The following is a 24,479-nucleotide window of genomic DNA, read 5'->3' as shown; positions in this document are numbered from 1 at the left end:
CTGTATCAATGATGTCGCTCTTGCTGCTGGTGATTCTCTTATCCACTTCTACGCAGATAACACCATTCTGTGTACTTCTGGACACTTGTGTTAACACACCTCCAAACGAGCTTCACTCTAATACAACACTCCTTCCGTGGCCTCCAACTGCTTTTAAATGCTAGTAAAACTAAATGCATGCTCTTCAACCGATTTGCTGCCCGACTAGCATCACCACTCTGGACGGTTCTGACTTAGAATATGTGGACAACTCCAAATACCTAGGTGTCTGGTTAGACTGTAAACTCTCCTTCCAGACTCATATTAAGCATCTCCAATCCAAAATTAAATCTAGAATTGACTTCCTACCGATCCTTGACTTCTGCGATGTCATTTACAAAATAGCCTCCAACACTCTACTCAGCAAACTGGATGTAGTCTATCACAGTGTCATCTGTTTTGTCCCCAAAGCCCCATATACTACCCACCACTGCGACCTGTATGCTCTCGTTGGCTGACCCTTGCTACATGTTCGTCGCCAAACCCACTGGCTCCAGGTCATCTATAAGTCTTTGCTTGGTAAAGCCCCGCCTTATATCAGCTCACTGGTCACCATAGCAACACCCACCCGTAGCACGCGCTCCAGGAGGTATATTTCACTGGTCATCCCCAAAGCCAACACTTACTTTGGCCACCTTTCCTTCCAGTTCTCTGCTGCCACCTACCTGGTTAAATAAAGGTGAAATAAATAAAACATATCTTGTGTCCGACCCTCACTCTCTCTGTGGTGCCTCTTTCTTTACTTTTTACCTATTTTTCTCCCCAATTTTGTGATATCAAATTTTATCCAATTGGTAGTTAGTCTTGTCCCATCACTGCAACTCCCATACGGACTCGGGAGAGGCGAAGGTTGAGAGCCATGCGTCCTCCGAAACTCGACCTTGCCAAGCTGCACTGCTTCTTGACACCCTGCTCTGCTTCTTGACACCCTGCTCTGCTTCTTGACACACTGCTCTGCTTCTTGACACACTGCGCTGCTTCTTGACACACTGGTCGCTTAACCAGCCGCACCAATGTGTCGGAGGAAACAACTGCCGACCGAAGTTAACGCTAACAGCAGGGCATGTGCCTGGCCTGCCACAAGGAGTCGCTAGAGCGCGACGGGACAAGGATATCCCGGCCGGCCAAACCCTCCGCTAACCCGGACTATGCTCCATGTTGAATGGTTCAAGTGACAGTAAAGGGGTCTACGGAAGCGGAGCCAAAGGAAGTGAGCCGCACAAATGTACGTAGAACTAGTTACAGAGCAACACAAATGGACATCCTTTGACTCCGTTTGCATAGACTGTGTAGACCCCCTAAGTTCTAGTACAGACATACTAACTGTACACAATAGCAGACACTAAGCCCTGGTGTTCAGTGCCCAGGAATGAGACCCTAAATCTGCGGTCCGTTATGGTCATACAACAGTCATTCATCAATGGTCTTCAAACCTGGTCCTGCTGAGCAACAACAGGGGTTTCCTTTTAGTTCTAGAGCCAATATTAGAATTCCTTCCTAATTTCAGACTTTTCTGTCATGGGACCTACAGCAGCTTTAGTGACGTCACCTCATAATGACCTAACAGTTAAATCTCAGATTCCCAGTGAACTTGATTGAAAACCCTTTAACAAGCATTACAAAATGTGACCATTAACAAACAGTGCCTTCGGAAATTCAGACCATTGACTTTTTCCACATTTTGTTACGTTACAGCCTTATTCTAAAATGTATTAAAATAGTTTTTTTTCCCCTCAATCTACACACAACTCATAATGACAAAGCAAAAACAGTTTTGAAATGATTGCTTATTTATTACGAATAAAAAAACAAATACATTTACATAAGTATTCAGACCCTTTACTCAGTACTTTGTTGAAGCACTTTTGGCAGCGATTACAGCCTCGGGTCTTCTTGGGTATGACGCTACAAGCTTGGTAAACCTGTATTTGGGGAATTTCTCCCATTCTTCTCTGCAGATCCTCTCACGCACTCAGGTTGGATGGGGAGCATTGCAGCTCAGCTATTTTCAGGTCTCTTCGGAGATGTTCGATCGGGTTGAAGTCCGGGCTCTGGCTGGGCCACTAAAGGACATTCAGAGACTTGTCCCGAAAAACATCCCCACAGCATCATGCTGCCACCACCATGCTTCACCTTAGGGATGGCGCCAGGTTTCCTCAGACGTGATGCTTGGCATCATGGCCAAAGAGTTCAATCTTGGTTTCATCAGATCAGAGAATCTTGTTTCTAATGGTCTGAGAGTCTTTAGGTGCCTTTTGGCAAACTCCAAGTGGGCTGTCATGTGCCTTTTTTACTGAGGAATGGCTTCCGTCTGGCCACTCTATCATAAAGGCCTGATTGGTGGAGTGATGCAGAGACAGTTGTCCTTCCTCTCCACAGAGGAACTCTAGAGCTCTGTCAGAGTGACCATTGAGTTCTTGGTCACCTCCCTGACCAAGGTGCTTCTCTCCGCTCAGTTTGGCTGGGCGGCAAGCCTTGACGGTTCCAACCTTCTTCCATTTTAGAATGATGAAGCCACTGTGTTCTTGGGGACCTTCAAAGCTGCAGAAATGTATTGGTACCCTTCCCCAGATCTGTGCCTTGACACAATCCTGTCTCAGAGCTGACTTGGTTGTTGCTATGACATGCACTGTCAACTGTGGGACCTTATATAGAGGTGTGTGCCTTTCCAAATCATATCCAATAAATAGAATTTACCACAGCTGGACTCCAAGTTGTAGAAACATCTCAATGATGATCAATGGAAACAGGATGCACCTGAGCTCAATTACGAGTCTCATAGCAAAGGGTCTGAATACTTATGTAAATAAAGTATGTTTTTATACATTTGCAAACATTTCTAAAACTGTTTGCTTTGCCATTATGGGGTAGTGTGTGTGTGTAGACTGATGAGGAAAAAAATATATTTAATACATTTTAGAATAAGGCTGTAATGTAACAAAATGTGGAAAAAGTCAAGGGGTCTGAATACTTTCCGAAGGCACTGTATAATGTACAGTAGTTGTGGCTATGGTTGGGAAGACCACACAGCCAGGTAAATATGTCAAAAGCTCATCTATGATCAGATACAGACATATAAAACAGTATTCCTGATGCTGAGATCTCTGGTTAGGGATCCAGATATTGGGCCTGTTGCGTTCTACTGGCCCTCGGGTTTGTGTTCTCTGGGTTTGAAGGTTGGTTCTGGTCAGGCTTAGGTGATTTAAGATGGTTCTAGGGGGTTCTACTGGTCGCCGGGTCCGGGTTCTCTGGGCCTGAAGTTGAGAGAGATGCTGTTGATGCAGAACCTCTCTCCGGTGGGGTCCGGTCCATCCTCAAACACATGACCCAGATGGGCGTCACACTGTAACGATGCACACACACACACACACTAGAGGAGACAGAACAAACACACCAACACACTAACACCTGCAATACACAATAGTTTGATTGGCTCTCAGCATAATTACCCAGAATGCAACTCACATGTTTACAGACGACCTCTGTCTCTGCACTACCCAGGGTGTTGTCAGGGTGACGGATGATGGATATGTGGCTCTTGTCGCGTTCCCATGTCCCATGAGCCTCTTTGAATGCCGGCCAGCCCGTGCCCGAGTCATACTTCACCTCTGAACTAGAGGAGAGAACGAGAGGTCTAGAAAGAGATCGAGTCTAAATGCTCATATTCGGGTTAGAATTACAGAAAGGTCGAAATGAAGATGTTAGTGTGACCAGTTGGTATAGGGAGGCTAGATGGTTACCTGAAGAGGGGAGGGTCGCAGGACACACACGGATACATCCCTACTTCACTATGGTTCAGATAGAGACCGCTGAAAGGCTGAGGACACATACAGAGTAGGCATATGTTGTTTTGAGGCTTCCACCATATTGCTTTAACCTAGCCTATGTTTTCAGATCAGTGCAAATGAAGGTGAGGAGAGGGAGCCACTGTAGACTACTGAGATGCAGCCCATACTGTATGTCATTCTTTAACCAACTGCTCCTATCATCTTCCACACTGAGGAAGACTATAAACAAAGTCCATACAAACCTACTCAATGAACCCACCGACGGTTATGAATTGTCAGTCCATGGTCATTGATGCTGAGGACAGGAGACGTGTGTGACTCACCATCTGTCCCCTTCTCCCTCATTACCATGTTCTGTTTAGAGGTCAGTCTCTTCTGCCAGTCGGTCATCGCATCACAACGAGTCAGTGATCGCAAGCCCGTGACACACAAACACACACATGCGAACATTGATAGGCAACATTTGGTGAGTGTTTTGTTGCACTTTATTTGTAATTAAATACTTTTTTAAGTTGCTTTTAGCTTTTTATTTCCCCACTGTAGCCTACTAAGAGCACAATGGGTTTCTGCTCTTTGCAGCAAATGTGTCCCCAGGGAAAATGTGACAGTAGGCCTGTGTCAGATGGCTCTTTAGTAACTTCCACTGGTCTATTCTGCATCAACCACTTACTTTGTTTAAAAAGTATAGAAAGACTATGAATAGGACATATTACAATAGTATCTAATAAACGTATTAACTTACAATAAAGTAGCTTATCCAGATGCAATTCCATTCTATAAAGCCTAATAGCTCATACCTGAATTCGTGGAGACAGGGCGGATGAAAGCAGGGACTCTAGTCTTGGGCAATAATACGGACTTGGCAGCCGCTCTCTGAGCGATGACGAGCGAAAGTCGGACGATAAAACGAGACATGTTTTCTCCTGCAGTTTGAGGCTGTGCGCTCCAGTCCTCCGCGCAGCAAGTGCCTGTATCAAAGTCAAGTGCAGGCTGTTGGCATCAGCGCTGCTCTGACCTAATCTGCGCTCAGTGAGTACTTTGAACTCTCCAGCGAGTTCCTTTTGGTCCCTGCCTGACCGTCTCCCCCCTAGCCCGCCCTGCTGTCCAGTATAAAGATGGTAGGAAGACCCGGTCACAAACTTGATGGAGAGCTCTAAATTAAATATTTATTGGTACTGGTGCTCCCAATTTTAAAAACGTTAGGAGCACAAAATAACATTTAGGAGCAACAGAAACTTGTTTTAATTGATTGCATACAGCCTATATTAGGCCTATATGCATTCTAGCTACTTTTGAAGCACATGTTGTGCCCTAAAATCTAAATATGTAATCCTGTAAAGATGTTTTATAAAAAGATAAAATGTTGATACAAAAAACTGCCATTGTAATTACAAAGCCACTGGTGGAATATTAGGTTACTACATTGTGTACAAGCACTATTTACCTATTGCGATGCATTACATTGAAATTGTACTGTCTTAATAAGAAAGTCAAGTTTGTCACTGACGACATCCAACGGAGACCCTAACCTAAGGTTACCCCATTGGCTCACAGAAAAAACTACATTTAAGAAAAGTACAACATGTCTAAGGATTACTTTTCAACACGGCCTGCTCCCAAGCGTTCTCACTACTTAGAAAAACATAATATTGTAGGGCTCCCCTTTTCATGAAGGTGCTAGCAGCCATGTGTTTTCATGAAGGTGCTAGCAGCCAGCTATGTGTTTTCCACACATAGCTATGTGTAGCCTACTTTTACACCAGGTCCCTGCGTTTCCCACGCAGAACAGCCTGAAGTCATAGGGCTCTATTTCCCTATAGCTGTAGTTCGGGATTTAAAAAAAAAACAACACCTTGAACAACACAGCAGCTTTTCGGTATGTTTTGTTATTTCTGTATAACAAAAAGTCGACAATGAAGTTGGCCCTTTTACAATGGGGGTCAATGGTTTCCCCCCCCAATTTGTGGGCGTGGTCGATGGGAATTTCTTATTATTACGTGAATAGCGACTCGGGAGTATAGCGATCCGCCAGTTGATGACACAGTCGACGACGTGCCACGCAACCATTGGTTGATGCATGCAACGTCTGAGCAGGGGAGCGCAAACATGATCATTGACTTCATGAAGAAGCTATCCCCTTTATTTTCTTTCTGTGCCCCCACATGTTTGGATGTACTGGTAAAGTTACCGAGTTGTTAACTAGCTAGCTAATGAGGTAACATGACTGAACAAGATGTAAACAAATGCCCTCGAGTAGTTTTAGAACTGACGCCAGTCCTCTGTCTATTATAGGAAGAAAAACATTGAACTAGTAGCATATCTTTTGAACTGTTTGGGCTAGAAACAATATTTTTGTGTGTGTTAATGGTGGAGCCCTGACAGTAATGAATCTGTGCTAGCTTTTCTCTCAACGTTACAACAATTATTCTCTGGGTAAAAGAACGCCCACTTTCCGACCTGAAGATCACTGACATCATGAGTTGACATTGTTTTTTTTGCGAGTTCCCAGTTGTCTTGAAAGCACCACGAGAACAACGAGGACAAATCTTGATGTCAGTGATCTTCAGGTCGGAAAGTCGGACCTCTTGTCAAGGCACAAGGCGAGACCCAGATGCAGATGTTTGGAGTTTTGCAATGTTTAATAATCCAAAGGGGTATGGTCGAGGACAGGCAAAAAGGTCAGAATCAGATCAGAGTACAGGAGGTACAGAGTGGCAGACAGGCTCGTGGTCAAGGCAGACGGGTACAGAGTCCAGAACAGGCAAGGGTCAAAACCGGGAGGACTAGAAAAAGGAGTACGGGAAAAACACGCTGGTTGACTTGACTAAACATACAAGACAAACTGGCACAGAGAGACAAACACAGGGATAAATTCCAAGTTGGATGACCATTCAAAACGATTTTTCGAGTTGCCAGTTGTCTTGAACGCGACAAATGCCCTTACTAGATGATATATTATATAGGTCAGAGTTGATAAGGAACATCGACAGAGTTAGAGGCCAATCCCTTATTTTGTTGTTGGACAGAATGGTTCTGTGAAATATTGTACATGTCTCATACTAAAGATCCAAATCTAACCAATCAAAAATTATTCATGATATTTTGTAAAAATGTTGAGCAGTCACAAGACATGAAATAGTCTGCAACAATTACTACTGAAATTAGAGTAATTGTCTTATTTCCAACAGAGGGAATAAATAGTAGCAAAATTCAAGATTTGTGGGGGGGGGGATATCTCAAAAGAGTCATTCACATTACTATTTGCCTCAAACCCCTTACGACTACATGAACTTAGAAGCTAAATTATATATTTTTCAATAGTTTTGAACTCAGTTGGAGTTGAAACAACCGATGAGCACCCCTGCCTGCAGAGGGACTGACTGGTTGATCAGTGGCCAATCTGACCATGTGCTACTCCCCATCCTACAACACTATGGAACCATGTCAAAAGGTGAATGCACAACATTCACAACAAAATTCTAATGTATTTTGGCCAATAATCACAGATGTTTCAACATCATCTATGTTTTGTTGACAAGACATTACCCAACTTTACTAACATCAGATGCTGAGAATTAGAAATCTGTGATACTTTAAATGGTAACAGTGTCTTCTGGGTAAAATCACTCAGTACAAAGAAAGAATGGGATAGCTGCACAGTCTAGTTCAGACAGTTTATAAGGTCTGGTGTTGTTTATAAAGGACAGTCTGGCATTGTATAACTTGGGGTTGTGTGGTGGACCTTAGCAGCCTCCCAGGGTCTGGTATGGTGTAGTTATAAAGTGTATTTTAACGTGTGGTTATATAGTCTGGTATGGTGTAGTTATAAAGTATATTTTAACGTGTGGTTATATAGTCTGGTATGGTGTAGTTATAAAGTGTATTTTAACGTGTGGTTATATAGTCTGGTATGGTGTAGTTATAAAGTGTATTTTAACGTGTGGTTATATAGTCTGGTATTGTTTGGCCTGAGGTGTATTGGCTCTCAGCAGCCTGCCAGGCTGGTGTATGAGGTCCACCAGGTGAGCTCTGGGCTGGGGCTGGCACCCTGGATAGTGGGGCGTCCCAACTGAGAGGAGGACCTCATTCCACACCCGGTTATACTCCCCCCTCACCAGGCTACAACTCACACCTATACGGTCAGCCAACACCTGGGGAGAGAGAGGAGTTAGGGACTAGAATAAGAGAGAGAGCGATAAAGAGAGGGGAAAGAGATAGTACACTACCCACCTTATAAAGCAGAGCCCTGTGGTAGTAGGTTCCCTTGCGTATCTGTCCGATGGGGATGATGTTGGACTGTAGTTCGTAGCGCAGCTCACTGAGGTGGAGCTCCCACAGGAAGTCATGCTGTCTGTCCACCTCCACCGCCCCGCCCATCACCTCACTCACCAGCCTAACAGCCAATCACACAGCAGATAGGGGCTGAACGGGAGCAGCCACAACCAATGATAAAGGAACTGCCTGTTAGTGGGGTTGTGTGTTAGTTTTGGGTACCTTATTCTTAGTTGTGTGTTAGTCATTTGAGGTTGTGTGTTGGTTGTCAGTTGATTATTTGTAGGTTATTTAAGTACTGTCTTTCTGACCTGGCTAAGGCGCTGTACTGCTCACTCTCCGCGTGCAGCGGGAGGATGGTCTTGGTGGCCTCGGTAACCAGGGCGTGGAACGCAGCATCATACGGAAGCATCCACGGCTTCTCTGTTACCGTGGCTACCTCCTGCTGGGGCTTACTCTCATCCTCATCTCTCAGTTTCTCGTCCTCCTTCCGCCCTTTACTCTTCCCTTTACTACAGGAAGACAGTGTGAAAGAGAAAGGAAAGAGACAGCCACTTTACCTGTCCTCTTGATACATACAGCCAGAAGAGGACTGGCTACCCCACAGAGCCAGGTTCCAATGTGCTTCTAAATCTGACTTGTTTTCTCTTTGTGGTTTTACGCTGGGTAAAAAGAGCTTTATAAAATACATTTGATTTGATTTACTGTACTTCAGTTCTTCCTCTCTCTCTCTCTGGACATCTAATAAGATACAACGCACACACGGAGGAAGGAAGGAAGGAATGGGTACTGTCTCTTATACACATCTAGATGTGTATAAGAGACAGGGGTAAAAAGAGCTTTATAAAATACATTTGATTTGATTTACTGTACTTCAGTTCTTCCTCTCTCTCTCACACACACACACACACACACACACACACACACACACACACACACACACACACACACACACACACCTGGGAGTCCTGGTGGAGCCCTTGCTGCTGAGTACAGATGCAGTGCGAGTCTCGGTGGGGCTGTCCTGTTGTCTCTCCTCTGACTGATCGACTGACACCCTGCAGGACAGGTACAGTACAGTTACACACACACACACACACTTCCTTCCTTCCTTTCTCCTTCTGGTCAGATGACAAAAACATCTCCAAGCACATACTGTAGATGCATTGATATTGTCACATTGTTTTTGTCGGCGTCATATAAATAAAGGAATATGTACGCTCACCACGCTGCACCTTGGTCTACTTCTGTTGACGGCCGTGACAGATATACAGTGCATTCGGAAAGTATTCAGACCACTTGAAACGTTACAGCCTTATTCTTAAATTGATGAAACAAAAAAAATCCTCATCAATCTACACACAATACCCCATAATGACGAAGCAAAAATAGGTTTTTAGAAATGTTTGCAAATGTATATATATATATATAAAAAAAAAAAAATGAAATAGCTTATTTACAAAAGTATTCAGACCCTTTACTATGAGACTCGAAATTGAGCTCAGGTGCATCCTGTTTCCATTGATCATCCTTGATGTTTCTACAACTTGATTGGACCTGTGGTAAACCACACCTGTGGTAAAATGAATTGATTGGACATGATTTGGAAAGGCACTCACCTGTCTATATAAGGTCCCACAGTTGACAGTGCATTTTGGGGCAACAACCAAGCCATGAGGTCGAAGGAATTGTCCGTAGAGCTCCGAGACAGGATTGTGTCAAGTCACAGATCTGGGGAAGGGTACCAAAACATTTCTGCAGCTTTGAAGGTCCCCAAGAACACAGTGGCCGCCATCATTCTTAAATGGAAGAAGTTTGGAACCACCAAGACTCTTCCTAGAGCGGGCTGCCCGGCCAAACTGAGCAATCGGGGGAGAAGGGCCTTGATCAGGGAGGTGACCAAGAACCCGATGGTCACTCTGACAGAGCTCCAGAGTTCCTCTGTGGAGATGGGAGAATCTTACAGAAGGACAACCATCTCTGCAGCACTCCACCAATCAGGCCTTTATGGTAGAGTGGCCAGACGGAAGTGGCCACTCCTCAGTAAAAGGCACATGACCGCTTGGAGTTTGCCAAAATGCACCTAAAGGACTCTCAGACCATGAGAAACAAGATTCTCTGGTCTGATGAAACCAAGATTGAACTCTTTGGCCTGGATGCCAAGCCTCATGTCTGGAGGAAACCTGGCACCACCCCTACGGTGAAACATGGTGGTGGCAGCATCATGCTGTGGGGATATTTTTCAGCGGCAGGTCCTGGGAGACTAGTCAGGATCGAGGGAAAGATGAACGGAGCAAAGTACAGAGAGATCCTTGATGAAAACCTGATCCAGAGCGCTCATGACCTCAGACTGGGGTGAAGGTTCACCTTCCACAGGACAACAACCCTAAGCACACATCCAAGACAATGCTGGAGTAGCTTTGGTACAAGTCTCTGAATGTCCTGGAGTCACCCAGCCAGAGCCCGGACTTGAACCCGAACATCTCTGAAGAGACCTGAAAATAGCCCAGCACCAACACTCCCCATCCAACCTGACAGAGCTTGAGAGGATCCGCAGAGAAGAATGGGCTAAACTCCCCAAATACAGGTATGCCAAGCTTGTAGCGTCATACCCAAGAATACTCAAGGCTGTAATTGCGGCCAAAAGTGCTTCAACAAAGTACTGAGTAAAGGGTCTGAATACTTATGTAAATGTGATATTTAAGTTTTGATATTGAAAATGTCTAAAAACCTGTTTTTGCTTTGTCATTATGGGATATTGTGTGTAGATTGATGAGGGGGAAAAAACGAATGTAATAAATTGTAGAATAAGGCTGTAACATAACAAAATGTGGAAAAAGTCAAGGTGTCTGAATACTTTCTGAATATGCTGCATACGGTGAGGCCTTAAGGCGTTAAATGTCAGCTTATTAAGGAGTCTGAGACAAGCATGCATGATTGTTGTGTCTTTCTGAGGCCCTATAGCTCCTGTCCCTGACTACTGTGCCTGACGACTGTGCCTGACTACTGCCCCTGACAACTGTCCCTGACTGGGCTTCTCTCTCCGCCAGAGAAGGCCTGTTTAACAGGTAGCAGCATCAGTCCCACTTCCTCTCCCCCTAAACACTAACAATAGGACAACTCCATCACTACACGCTACACTATCACTACACACTACTCTACAGGAAACATTCTCTCTGAGCTAAAGGGTAGAGCTGCTGCTTTCAAGGTGCGGGACTCTAACCCAGAAGCTTATAAGAAATCCTGCTATGCCCTCTGACGAACCATCAAACAGGCAAAGAACCAATACAGGGCTAAGATTGAATCATACTACACCAACTCCGACGCTCGTCTTATGTGGCAGGGCTTGCAAACTATTACAGACTACAAAGGGAAGCACAGCTGAGCTGCCCAGTGACACGAGCCTACCAGGCGAGCTAAATCACTTCTACGCTCGCTTCGAGGCAAGCAACACTGAGGCATGCATGAGAGAATCAGCTGTTCCGGACGACTGTGTGATCACGCTCTCCGTAGCCGACGTGAGTAAGACCTTTAAACAGGTCAACATTCACAAGGCCGCGGGGCCAGACGGATTACCAGAACGTGTGCTCCGGGCATGTGCTGACCAACTGGCAGATGTCTTTACTGACATTTTTAACATGTCCCTGATTGAGTCTGTAATATCAACATATTAAAGCAGACCACCATAGTCCCTGTGCCCAAGAACGCTAAGGCAACCTGCCTAAATGACTACAGACCCGTAGCACTCATGTCCGTAGCCATGAAGTGCTTTGAAAGGCTGGTAATGGCTCACATTAACACCATTATCCCAGAAACCCTAGACCCACTCCAATTTGCATACCGCCCAAACAGATCCACAGATGATGCAATCTCTATTGCACTCCACATTGCCCTTTCCCACCTGGACAAAAGGAACACCTACGTGAGAATGCTATTCATTGACTACAGCTCAGCGTTCAACACCATAGTACCCTCAAAGCTCATCACTAAGCTAAGAATCCTGGGACCAAACACTTCCCTCTGCAACTGGATCCTGGACTTTGACGGGCTGCCCCCAGGTGTTGAGGGTAGGTAGCAACACATCCGCCACGCTGATCCTCAACACTGGAGCCCCTCAGGGGTGCGAGCTCAGTCCCCTCCTGTACTCCCTGTTCACCCACGACTGCGTGGCCAGGCACGACTCCAACACCATCATTAAGTTTGCAAACGACTGACAACGACGAGACAGCCTATAGGGAGAAGGTCAGACCTGGCCGGGTGGTGCCAGAATAACAACCTATCCCTCAACATAATCAAGACAAAGGAGATGATTGTGGACTACAGGAAAAGGAGGACCGAGCACGCCCCCATTCTCATCGACGGGCTGTAGTAGAGCAGGTTGAGAGCTTCAAGTTCCTTGGTGTCCACATCACCAACAAACTAGAATGGTCCAAACACACCAAGATAGTAATGAAGAGGGCATGACAAAGCCTATTCACCCTCAGGAAACTAATAAGATTTGGCATGGGTCCTCAGATCCTCAAAAGGTTCTACAGCTGCAACATCGAGAGCATCCTGACTGGTTGCATCACTGCCTGGTACGGCAACTGCTCGTCCTCCGACCGCAAGGCACTACAGAGGGTAGTGTGTACGTCCCAGTACATCACTGGGGCTAAATTGCCTGTCATTGCAGGAGAATTTCCAGTGCTTTGGTGATTTTTCCAGTATCTATACTATTTTCCCAGAAGTAGTGAAACAGAATCAATATGGGGTTAATTATTAGACCTATGTAAGCATAAATCATGTGAATGTACAAAGCTGGATCAACACAGGCCTGGACATTCTGTGTCTTGTGAAGGCCTTTGGACAGGAACATTAGTTAATCAGTTATTGTCACGTGAGTTGGGGTGGGCATTCTATGTTTTGTGTTTCTATGATTTTCTATTTCTATGTTTTCTTTTTCTTTGTGTTTGGCCGGGTGTGGTTCTCAGAGGCAGCTGTCTATCGTTGTCTCTGAAAACCATACTTAGGTAGCTCTTTTTCCACCTGTGTTTGTGGGAAGTTGACATTTGTTTAGGGCACATAGCCTGTAGCTTCACGGTTTGTTTTTGTAGTGTTTGTTGTTTTGTTCGGCGTCTTTTCCAAATAAAGACAAAATGTACGCTCACCACGCTGCACCTTGGTCCTCTCCTTTCAACAGCCGTGACAGTTATAGTCACCATTAGACATGCACTTGCATTAGGAGTGTGCATGTCTGTTTATTTTTGTGTAATTGCAATGTCACGCCACCAATATAATCTATGCCCTAATGTCTGAGCCAATAAGAGAATGGAAACTAAGCAAGGCAACAAGATAAGGGTGGTCAAGCCTAAAGGGTACTACAGTGCCTTGCAAAAGTATTCACTTAAAAATCATACAATGTGATTTTCTGGATTTTTGTTTTAGATTCCGTCTCTCACAGTTGAAGTGTACCTATGATAAAAATTACAGACCTCTACATGCTTTGTAAGTAGGAAAACCTGAAAAATCGGCAGTGTATCAAATACTTGTTCTCCCCACTGTATACACCTGTTTTGAAAGGCCCCAGAGTCTGCAACACCACTAAGCAAGGGCACCACCAAGCAAGTGGCACCATGAAGACCAAGGAGCTCTCCAAACTGGTCAGAGACAAAGTTGTGGAGAAGTACAGATCAGGTTTGGGTTATAAAAAAAGAACAAACTTTGAACATCCCACGGACCACCATTAACTCCATTATTGAAAAATGGAAAGAATATGGCACCACAACAAACCTGCAAGAGAGGGCCGCCCACCAAAACTCACGGACCAGGCAAGGAAGGCATTAAACAGAGAGGCAAGAGACCAAAGATAACCCAGAAGGAGCTGGCGGAGATTGGAGTATCTGTCAATAGGACCACTTTAAGCCGTACACTCCACAGAGCTGGGCTTTACAGAAGAGTGGCCAGAAAAAAGCCATTGCTTAAAGAAAAAAATAAGTAAACACGTTTGGTGTTCGCCAAAAGGCATGTGGGAGACTCCACAAACATATGGAAGAAGGTACTCTGATATAACCCAACACCTTCCATCACCCCGAGAACACCATCCCCACAGTGAAGCATGGTGGTGGCAGCATCATGCTGTGGGGATGTTTTTCATCGGCTTGGACTGGGAAACTGGTCAGAATTGAAGGAATGATGGATGGCACTAAATACATGTACATTATTGAGGGAAACCTGTTTCAGTCTTCCAGAGATTTGAGACTGGGACGGACGTTCACCTTCCAGCAGGACAATGACCCTAAGCATACTGCTAAAGCAACACTCGAGTGGTTTAAGGGGAAACATTTAAATGTCTTGGAATGACCTAGTCAAAGCCCAGACCTCAATCTAATTGAGAATATGTGGTATGACTTAAAGAATGCTGTACACCAGCAGGAACCCATCCAACTTGAAGGAGCTGGAGCAGTTTTGCCATGAAGAATGGGCAAAAATTCCAGTGGCTAGATGTGCCAAGCTTATAGAGACATACCCCAAGAGACTAGCAGCTGTAATTGCTGCAAAAGGTGGCTCTACAAACTATTGACCCTGGGGGGGTGAATAGTTATGCACGCTCATGTTTTTTCAGGTTGTAAGGCAACCAAATAGGAAAAATGCCAAGGGGGTGAATACTTTCGCAAGGCACTGTAATAATTTACATAAAGTGGAGTGACTTATGTAAGGGTAAAACTGTTTAAAAGGAGAGTGCTGAGACTGGAAATATCAGTTGGTCCATGGGCCTGCTCGGCTTTGTTACTTTTGTAATAAAGTCTATTTGAATTCACAAGTTCCGATATCTGAGAAAAAATTTGAACCAATATTTCCACGACACCAATCCAGGACCTCTACATCAGGCGGTGTCAGAGGAAGGCCCTAAATTGTCAAAGACCACAGCAACCCCAGTCATAGAATGTTCTCGCTACTACCGCACGGCAAGCGGTACCGTAACGCCAAGTCTAGGACCAAAACACACTGCTCTATCATACACCTACCACCACTCTATCACTACACATTACTATATCAACTACTCACTACACATCATACTCTATCACTACACACTTCTATCACTAACACACACTACTCTACACTACACACTTCTATATCACTACACATTACTATTCACTACCTATCATACACACTACTCATATCACTACCCACTGCCACCTACTACACTACTATCACTACACATACATACTATCACTACACACTACTATATCACTACACACTACCACCACTCTATCACTACACACTACTTATATCCACTACTCTATCACTACACACTACTATATCACTACTCTATCACTACACATACTACATACTACACACTGCCACTACACACTACTATCACTACACACTACTCTACACCACACACTCCACCACTCTATCACTACACACTACTATATCACTACAACACTACTCTATCACTACACACTGCCACTACACTACTCTATCACTACACACTACCACTAAACACTACTCTATCACTACACACTACTCTATCACACACACTACTATATCACTACACACTACCACTAAACATACTCTATCACTACACACTACTCAAACACTAAACACTATTCCATCACTACACACCTACCACTAAACACTACTCTACCACTACACACACTACTATATCACTACACACTACTCTATCACTACACACTACCACTAAACACTACTCTATCACTACACAATCACTAAACACTAGTCTTTCACTACACATACTCTATCACTACTCTACCACTACACACTACTCTATATCACTACACACTAATCCATCACACACACTACTATACACTACACACTACTCTACCACTACACACTACTCTACACTACACACACTCTACCACTACATACTACTCTACCACTACACACTACTCTACCATTATTCTACCACTACACACTACTCTACACACTACTCTACCACTACACACTACTCTACCACTACTCTACCACATACACACTACTCTACCACTACACACTACTCTACCACTACCTACCACTACACACTACTCTACACCATACTCTACACACTACTCTACCACTACTCTACCACTACACCACTACTCTACACACTACTCTACCACTACTCTACACTACACCACTACTCTACCACTACACACTACTCTACACACTACCTACCACTACACACTACTCACTACTCACTTACCTACCACTACACACTACTCTAATACTAGTTGTAGTGATAGAGTACTCTAACACTGGCTGAGGGGCACTGATACAATTATAGCATATAGAGTCCTTAAATAGCCTCGCCAATAAATTTCGACCTCATAGCTGAAGTTTTGGACAGACAGAGACAAGTGAAAGGAGGGCATAGTGGAGACAGAGCAGCTGGCTCCCAGAGCAGCTGGCTCCAGAGCAGCTGGCTCCAGAGTCAGGGCTCCCAGAGCAGCTGGCTCCCAGAGCAGCTGGCTCCCAGAGCAGACTGGCTCCCAGAGTCAGACACACTGAAGGGAGTGTCAACAATGTAAAGGCAAATGAGAGGAGGACAAAGTTTGGAAGTGGGCAGAGAGAGGCCCACAGAAAAGAAGAGGGCATCTAGAAGCTACAATCCCTAAACCCAGGACCCAGACACCAGGGTTAATTCATAGGGTGGCTACATTGATGAATCTCAAATATAAAATAGATTTAGAATTTGTTTAACACTTTTTTTTGGTTGCTACAGGATTACATAGGTGTTATTTCATAGTTTTGATGTCTTCACTATTATTTTACAATGTAGAAAATAGTAAAAATAAAGAAAAACCCTGGAATGAGTAGGTGTGTCCAAACTTTGACTGGTACTGTATCTATGTATGTGGTTGGGTTGGTGTGAACGATAATCATACTCACGTGTCGAGGGGTTTGGCGTTAATAGCAATGACAGGCCGTCGCTGGTTAACTGGCTGTTTAGACAGATCCTCTAGAGTCAACACCCTCTGGCCAGAACGAGCCTGACAGACAGACAGAAAGACAGAGAGCGAGAAATAGAGACAAAGACAGAGAGACAAAGACAGAGAGACAAAGACAGAGAGACAAAGACAGAAAGAAAAAGACAGACAGACAGAGAGAGAATCTGAAGTCAAATGTCTACGGTTTGCTGATGATCTGGTGCTTCTGTCACCAACCAAGGAAGGCCTACAACAGCACCTAGATCTTCTGAACAGATTCTGTCAGACCTGGGCCCTGACAGTAAATCTCAGTAAGACAAAAATAATGGTGCTCCAAAAAAGGTCCAGTCACCAGGACCACAAATATCAATTCCATCTAGACACCGTTGCCATAAAGCACACAAACTATACATACCTCAGTCTAAACATCAATGCAACAGGTAACTTCCACAAAGCTGTGAACAATCTGAGAGACAAGGCAAGAAGGGCCTTCTATGCCATCAAAAGGAACATAAAATTCGACATACCATTTAGGATCTGGCTAAAAATACTTCAATTAGTTATAGAACCCATTGCCCTTTCATGGTTGTGAGGTCTGGGGTCCGCTCACCAATGAAGAATGCATGCAAAGCAGAATTAGGCCGATACCCGCTAATGATAAAACTCCAGAAAAGATACATTAAATTCTACAACCACATTGTCACATTGGGAAGATTAAACAAAAAAGCAGAGCAAACTAGAATGCTATTTGTCCCTAAACAGAGAGTACACAGTGGCAGAATACCTGACCACTGTGACTGACCCAAACTTAAAGAAAGCTTTGACTATGTACAGACTCAGTGAGCATAGTCTTGCTATTGAGAAAGCCTGTCTTCTCTTGAGAGCCTACGGCGGCCTATGTGCACACTGCCCACAAAATGAGGTGGAAACTGAGCTGCACTTCCTAACCTCCTGCCAAATGTATCACTGTGTTTACTTGATAGCTACCTACACAAATAGCTTGCTAGAATAAAGTGTTAATAAGATATAAATGCATTCAAAGCAATACAAATAAAGTTGTCCATATTAGAGACAGATATTTCCCTCAGATTACAGACCCACAAAGATTTTAAAAACAAATCCAATTTTGATAAAATCCCATATTTATTGGGTGAAATACTAGTGTGCCATCACAGCAGCAAGATTTGTGACCTGTTGCCACAAGAAAAGGGCAACCAGTGAAGAACAAACACCATTGTAAATACAACCCATATTTATGCTTATTTATTTTCTCTTTTGTACTTTAACCATTTGCACACCATTATTACACTGTATGTAGACATATGACATTTGAAAATATCTTTATTCTTTTGGAACTGTGAGTGTAATGTTTACTGTTAATTTGTATTGTTTATTTCACTTTTGAGAGAGAGAGAGAGATGTAAGTGCTGAGAAGGATGTAACACACAACTCTACCTGTCCGGGGTCGTAGAAGCCGTCCACAGTGATGTCTGTGGGGGCCAGTGTGTTGGTCAGGCTGTATTTGAGAGACAGGTTGGAGTCCAGCAGTCTCTGTAGAGCAATCTCACTGAACTTATTCCTACGGTTAGCTGAGCTGTTGATCTCCTGCAACAAGTCTAGGGCCCTGATACACAACACAACACACCCAAATAAACACACACCTTCAGAGCTGACACTAAATTGAACAGAGACATACTGCCACCTGCTGGCTCCTTAGTAAATCTCTCCCGTGGATCACCACTAAAACACTACCACCTCCCTAGAGATTAGAATCACAACAGCATTTAATTATGCAATCTGTGGTATTCACATACACACACTCACCCCAGCTTGCACATCTCCACGGCAGTGGGCTCATCGTTGGCACACACGCTGATGGCCCAGCATGCATTGCGGCGTACCTCCTTGTGATTGGACCGTAGCAGCTGGACCAATGGAACTAGGCCTCCCGCCTTCCTCAGCTAAACAACAGGAAGAGATGGAATGAGAGGAAGGAGTTGGAGTTTGCACTTTTGAACTATTCCATTGATTCCACTGTACCAGGCAAACTATGTGCAGCTCAAGAATTAGACAAATATTTGATCCAGGTTTGAAACACCTGCACTACGGACAAAGACACACTCACGTCTGCCCGTCCCTCAGCATCGCAGGCGAGAGCGGCGAGGGCCTGCGTGGCTCGGACCAGGGTGTGTGTGTCCGCAGACTGCAGCGGCTCCAGGAGGGCAGCCATGGCCCCGTGGGACAGGATGCTGCAGCGGAGGACTTCCTGTTCAGCCATATTGGTGAGGACAGCCGCAGCATGAGCCACCGCACCGGGAATAACGTCATGGAGCTGCTGAACCAAGCCCTCATCTCCCTCAGCCTCATAGACAGCACTGACACACACAGACACTCACGCATGAATGCACGCATGCACACACACACAAAGTGAAACCTCATCACATCTGCCTTATGCATAACACTGAGGGAGTGACAGAGGTAGAGAGGTAGAGCGAGGTGGAGAGAGAGAAAGGTAGAGAGAGAGAGGTAGAGAGAGAGAAAGGTAGAGAGAGCGAGGCAGAGAGGTAGAGAGAGAAGGCTATATAGTACATTAGGTGTGTGTGAAACCCACTATGAGTTGAGCTGGTTGCTGCTTGTAAGGCTAGACAGGGCCTGGGCTGCTGCCTCTCTCACCTCGCCCCCCTCACTACCAAGCAGCTGCACCACCGCACGGATACCGTCTGGAACACAAGGGAAGATTAGGGTTAGGGCCACGGGTGTGTGTCGGTGTGTGTTTGCACACGCCTGTGTGTGTGTGTCTCACCCAGGTCTCTGAAAGCGTCTTTGCTGGCCAGGTGTAGACTCATGGCAGCGACAGCCTGACAGGTAGCAGTCCTCAAACTATCACCCTCTAGAGACAGCAGCTCCACCAGAGACCGCTCGATTTCTTGCTCATGGAGCAGCTTGCGGTTCTCTGCTGAGGGACAGAGAGACATAAAGAGAGAGGAGGGGGGAGAGCGACAGAGACAGAGAGACAGAGACACAGAGAGATAGAGAGAGGTAGATAGAGTCAATAGATAGATTTTACAACCCTGGGCCCAACGTTACTGTTGATGAGCAGCTTATGCCATTTAGGGGCCGCTGCCCTTTCAGGCAGTACATACTGTCTAAACCCGCAAAATATGGAATCAAGATCTTGGCTGCCTGTGATGCTGCTTCATCATATGTGTGGAACCTGCAAGTGGAGCCCCTGAGAAGAGCCAAGGGATGCGGGTTGTCCTGGAAGTGACACAGTGACTCTGTGGCCACATGAAATAACTTTTTTTACTTCACACAACCTGGGACAGGAGCTCCTCAAGAGGAAGCTGACGATGGTAGGAACAGTACGAAAAAATAAGCCAGAGCTCCCACCTCAGCTGTTGAATACATGGAACAGGGCCTATCAATCTCTCTAAGTTTGTGTTCAAGGCCGACACATCCCTAGTGTCCTACGTGCCAAAGAAAGGCAGAAATGTGGTACTCATGAGTACGCTGCATAGGGATGGAAGAATCTGTGGCCAGGGAACATCAAAAAACAGAAATCATAATGGATTACAATGCCACAAAGGGAGGGGTGGACAATTTAGACAAGCTGGAGACTGGCTACTGGCTATATGTGAGTGAGATGTTAGTAAAATTAGTTTTCATCATTCTAGATTGCAGGCGGTAGCAACAAGAAGCGCTGCAATGTGTGTGGACCCAAGAAGGACAGGAAGACACAGTACACATGCATCAAGTGCAAGACATACATTTTCAACACACACACACAGTAAATCTCTGTCCCTCATGTGGTGTGTAGACCGGCCTTAATTTGTGTTCAATGGGGTGAATTTATCATTTCCATAAAATACTTTGTAAAATGTGTCCTTCCAATTTGTTCACTTCAAGCAATAAACATCAATAGTGATGAAAACCTTGTTTCATTTATATTTGTTCAAGATAAACATGATTTATTACACCATGTCTTGATTATAATAGATTTTTGTTCACAAAAATCACATTTTATTTTTAAAAATGAGAAGAGCGCTTTTATTGATAAATGTGATCTAGCAGATGTAAATGGCAAATATGAACCATATATGCTGTCTAAATTGATTCTAATTGATATAAGTCAACATCTAAGTATTAAGTATTTTTACGTCAATTGTTATGGCTGTATTGTTTTAAAAACCTAAAAATGTTGTGGGTCCATCAGACCCGTGAACATTGGGGTGAATAACAAACATGAACACCACACAAGGGTTAAACACACACACACACACACACACAAATACACAAACACACTTAGCCCTTACAGCTCTGAGCCACCCTGTAGATGGCCTTGACAGCGTTGGTCTGTATGTCCAGCAGGGTGGGAGTGGTGATGAACTGCAGTAACCTCTGGAGACCTCCAGTCTCATGGATCAGCTGGAGACTGTCTCTGTCCTCCAGACAGTTAGACAACACCTGTAGGGCTTCTACATGCAGATCACTGAACTCCTACAGGACACAAACACAAGGCAGGAGTCAAATTCCTTCACACTTGAGATACGCTTCATTTTGTTTACCTGGTAGAATGATTTCAATAGAGTGGTCCCAAAAGTGCGAGCTTGCAAGCTTGATCAAGAGCACCTCAAATACTTTACAGGTACTTCCACGTATCTGATAAATATATTTGACCCAGGTAGCTCTGGGCTACACAGACCTTGTTGCAGAGGAACTCCAGCAGCCTGTCAAAGCCCTGCTCCTCCCTGAAGGTGGCTCGTGTGTCGGTATCCGTGGTTACAATCACCAGCGTCCTCAGGGATAATTGCTGGATGACCGGGAACTCAGATCTCAACAGCTCCAGGAGCGGGGGGACGCCATTTAGCTCACGCACTGCCACACGGCTGGGGAGGTCCTACACACGTAACATGGGGCTTTAGCTCAGCAGGCTAACACAGTCTTGTGGCGAGCAGGGAACTAGGGTTCAAGCCCCTTCAGTCACACACACACACACCTGCACCAGGTTGCAGATAGTCTCCACAGAGTTCTTCTTGACATCAGGGTCAGGACTGGACAGAAGCTGTATAAGCGGCTCTAGTCCCTCCTGGTCCGAGATCTGGACCTTACAGCTGAAGTCCACCGACAGGGAGGCCAGACACAGTGTGGCAAACTCATGGACCACAACATCCTCTGTCACAGGAATACACACATAAACACAAACACAGGTACACACAGATATAGACAGACAGGCAGCTACAAAGAAATGTCACAATGATTTAATATATGATTGATACTTGAGAACATCCAGCCAGAGCATACCTTCAGGTGACAGCTTTCCGATGATAGAAGGAATGGCATTCAGTTTCTTCAGAAGTCTTTTTACATCGCCTTTCAAAGAGAACAGAAACAGAAGTTACCCAAAGTTTATGGCCACAATCGTGTCTTCAGTCACATGTGAACAGACTTCAGACCGACCCTAAACAACTGATTTTGCATTGTGTGTTGTGTTACTACTCCTAAATCAGTAGTTACCATCCTACAGCAGTAGTTAGGGGAGGGGTCCTTACTGTTGGCAGCCATGACTCCCAGGGCCATGAAAGCGTTGCGGCGGACTAGCTTGTCTTCGTGGGAGATGAGGTGAGACAGAGGCTCCACCGCCCCTAGCCCCAGCAGAGAACTCCTGTTCTCATCACCTGTCACCAGGGGGAGACAGGGAGAGACAGGGAGAGAGAGAGCGAGACATAAAGAGAGAGAGCAAGAGATGGCTTTATGCTCAGTAGATAAGCTGCTCCCAAGCTTTGGTCCAGGTTCAAATTAACATATCACCTTCATTACATTGCTTTCCACAGTCCAGTTATTTCCGATAATGTGATTACTTTCAGAAGAAATGATACCATATGGCTATGATATTGGTTCTCTCACCAACATGAACATCAATGGTAAAAAATACCTTTCTCTGCAAATTTGTGGATGGCTTCGCAAGCTTTAACCAAAACCTCCTCTTCGGGGGAATTGAGCATGAGGACCACAGTGGCTGCTTTCTTACTTTCAATCGGCAGGGGGTCAAACTAGAGAAAGAGAGAGAGGCAGAGAGCGTTTGACTTCTCATTAAATTGACCTCATCACAACAGCAATATTATCTTCATCTTCTTACCACATCCTTAGAAGGAGGCTCACTCTCTTTCTTCACTTTCTTCCCCATCCTGAAACAATAAAGCCACACCTTTTTTTTGCCAACTTATTTACCCATTATTACATGCTGTCAATGTTTACGTGGGTGTCAACTTGGCAAGCACTGGCTTACACAGAACAGGTAACGGTGCAAGAGAGCGTGCTAATTACACTGGACGTCCAAACGAGGTGGCTTTAGGTAATGTATGATGACCTTCCTTATAACCATTTGAATAAATTACCTGTTGTTGAAGTCTGCAGACGTCCAGTACCTAGCTAACCTACAGGTTTTCAGCTAGCTTGTTAGCTAACTACCGTTATCAATGTTTGTTTGGAAACTGAAGTTGACATTTCGTTGCTAGGCGACAGATGCCACGAGGTTTTAGTGGTCGAAACCGGAAGACAGAAGTCGAAAGATTTACCCAGTGGTGGAAAAAGTACCCAATTGTCATACTTGAGTAAAATTAAAGATACCTTAATAGAAAATGACTCAAGTTAAAGTGAAAGTCACCCAGTAAAATATTACTTGAGAAAAAGTCTGAAAGTATTTTATTTTAAATATACTTAACTATCAAAAGTAAATGTAATCTCAAAAATATACTTCAGTATCAAAAGTAAATGTAAAAGTAAATGTAAGCAAACCAGACCGCACCATTTTCTTGTTTTTTTATTTACAGATTAGGAAGGGGAACACTCAAACACTTAGACATCCTTTACAAACGAAGCATTTGTGTTTAGTGAGTCCACCAGATCAGAGGTAGTAGATGACCAGGGATGTTTTCTTGATAAGTGCGTGAATTGTACTCTTTTCTTGTCCTGCTAAGCAGTCGAAATGTAACGAGTACTTTTGGGTACCAGGGCAAATGTATGCAGTAAAAATATTATTTTCGTTAGGAATGTAAAAGTTGTAAAAAAAAAAATATATATATATAAAGAGTAAAGTGAAGTAGAGATACCCCAAAAATGACCTACTTCTAAGTATTTTTACTTAGTTTACACCACTGGATTTACCTGAAATGATGGAAAGCCTTTGCTGGTTTAGATTGGGCCACGCTCTTCAACATGATGTGCATAGCAAAGATTGAACCATCAACAAAAACAAACAGTGGAGTGCATCCCATCACATTTCACATGCATGTAGCAGTTGAAGTGGTGCTCAGGGAATGACTGCCTCATGCAACATAAACAATGAAGTAGGTCGGTCCTTCATTTGGTTGATGATGACAGCACAAAATTAAGGTCTATTTCCTCATTTAATTCTGGAAATCACAGACTGTGGTTTTCTATCAACTGGTTGTTCTAATCACTTTCCAACATCCTC

At 44.4% G+C, this 24,479-nt stretch overlaps 2 protein-coding genes across 6 annotated transcripts; both read right to left on the bottom strand.

Moving 5' to 3' along the window:
* Positions 1-934: 934 nt before the first annotated feature.
* On the bottom strand, positions 935-5,063 carry LOC111953514 (methionine-R-sulfoxide reductase B2, mitochondrial). 5 transcript variants are annotated; one of them, XM_070435583.1, is made up of 4 exons: positions 4,625-5,031; positions 3,780-3,856; positions 3,505-3,652; positions 935-3,409 (listed from the first exon to the last, which is right to left on the bottom strand). In XM_070435583.1, the coding sequence occupies exons 2-4, from the start codon at positions 3,815-3,817 to the stop codon at positions 3,263-3,265; spliced, it is 333 nt and encodes a 110-aa protein (XP_070291684.1). In that variant the 5' UTR covers positions 3,818-3,856; positions 4,625-5,031; the 3' UTR covers positions 935-3,262. The 5 variants fall into 5 exon arrangements, 4 of the variants coding, with proteins under 4 accessions (XP_070291684.1, XP_070291685.1, XP_070291682.1 ...); XM_070435584.1 differs by lacking the exon at positions 4,625-5,031 and adding an exon at positions 4,087-4,615; XM_070435581.1 differs by lacking the exon at positions 4,625-5,031 and having other exon boundaries at positions 3,780-4,615.
* Positions 5,064-6,387: 1,324 nt separating this feature from the next.
* Positions 6,388-23,496, bottom strand: LOC111953213 (armadillo repeat-containing protein 3). Its single transcript, XM_023972335.2, has 18 exons — positions 23,401-23,496; positions 23,142-23,190; positions 22,938-23,055; positions 22,555-22,680; positions 22,307-22,375; positions 22,002-22,177; positions 21,708-21,902; positions 21,319-21,502; positions 19,809-19,961; positions 19,617-19,725; positions 19,131-19,380; positions 18,830-18,966; positions 18,461-18,629; positions 16,968-17,068; positions 9,059-9,157; positions 8,411-8,611; positions 8,058-8,220; positions 6,388-7,978 (listed from the first exon to the last, which is right to left on the bottom strand). Exons 2-18 carry the CDS (start codon positions 23,187-23,189, stop codon positions 7,772-7,774), a joined length of 2,505 nt encoding a protein of 834 aa, XP_023828103.1. The 5' UTR covers position 23,190; positions 23,401-23,496; the 3' UTR covers positions 6,388-7,771.
* Between the last annotated feature and the right edge of the window lie 983 nt (positions 23,497-24,479).

The sequence above is a fragment of the Salvelinus sp. IW2-2015 genome, linkage group LG27, assembly GCF_002910315.2.
Source record: "Salvelinus sp. IW2-2015 linkage group LG27, ASM291031v2, whole genome shotgun sequence".
NCBI classification, from domain to species: Eukaryota; Metazoa; Chordata; class Actinopteri; order Salmoniformes; family Salmonidae; genus Salvelinus; species Salvelinus sp. IW2-2015.
The sequence above is the reverse complement of the archived record's forward strand: the minus strand, read 5'-3'. Positions and strand labels throughout refer to the sequence as shown.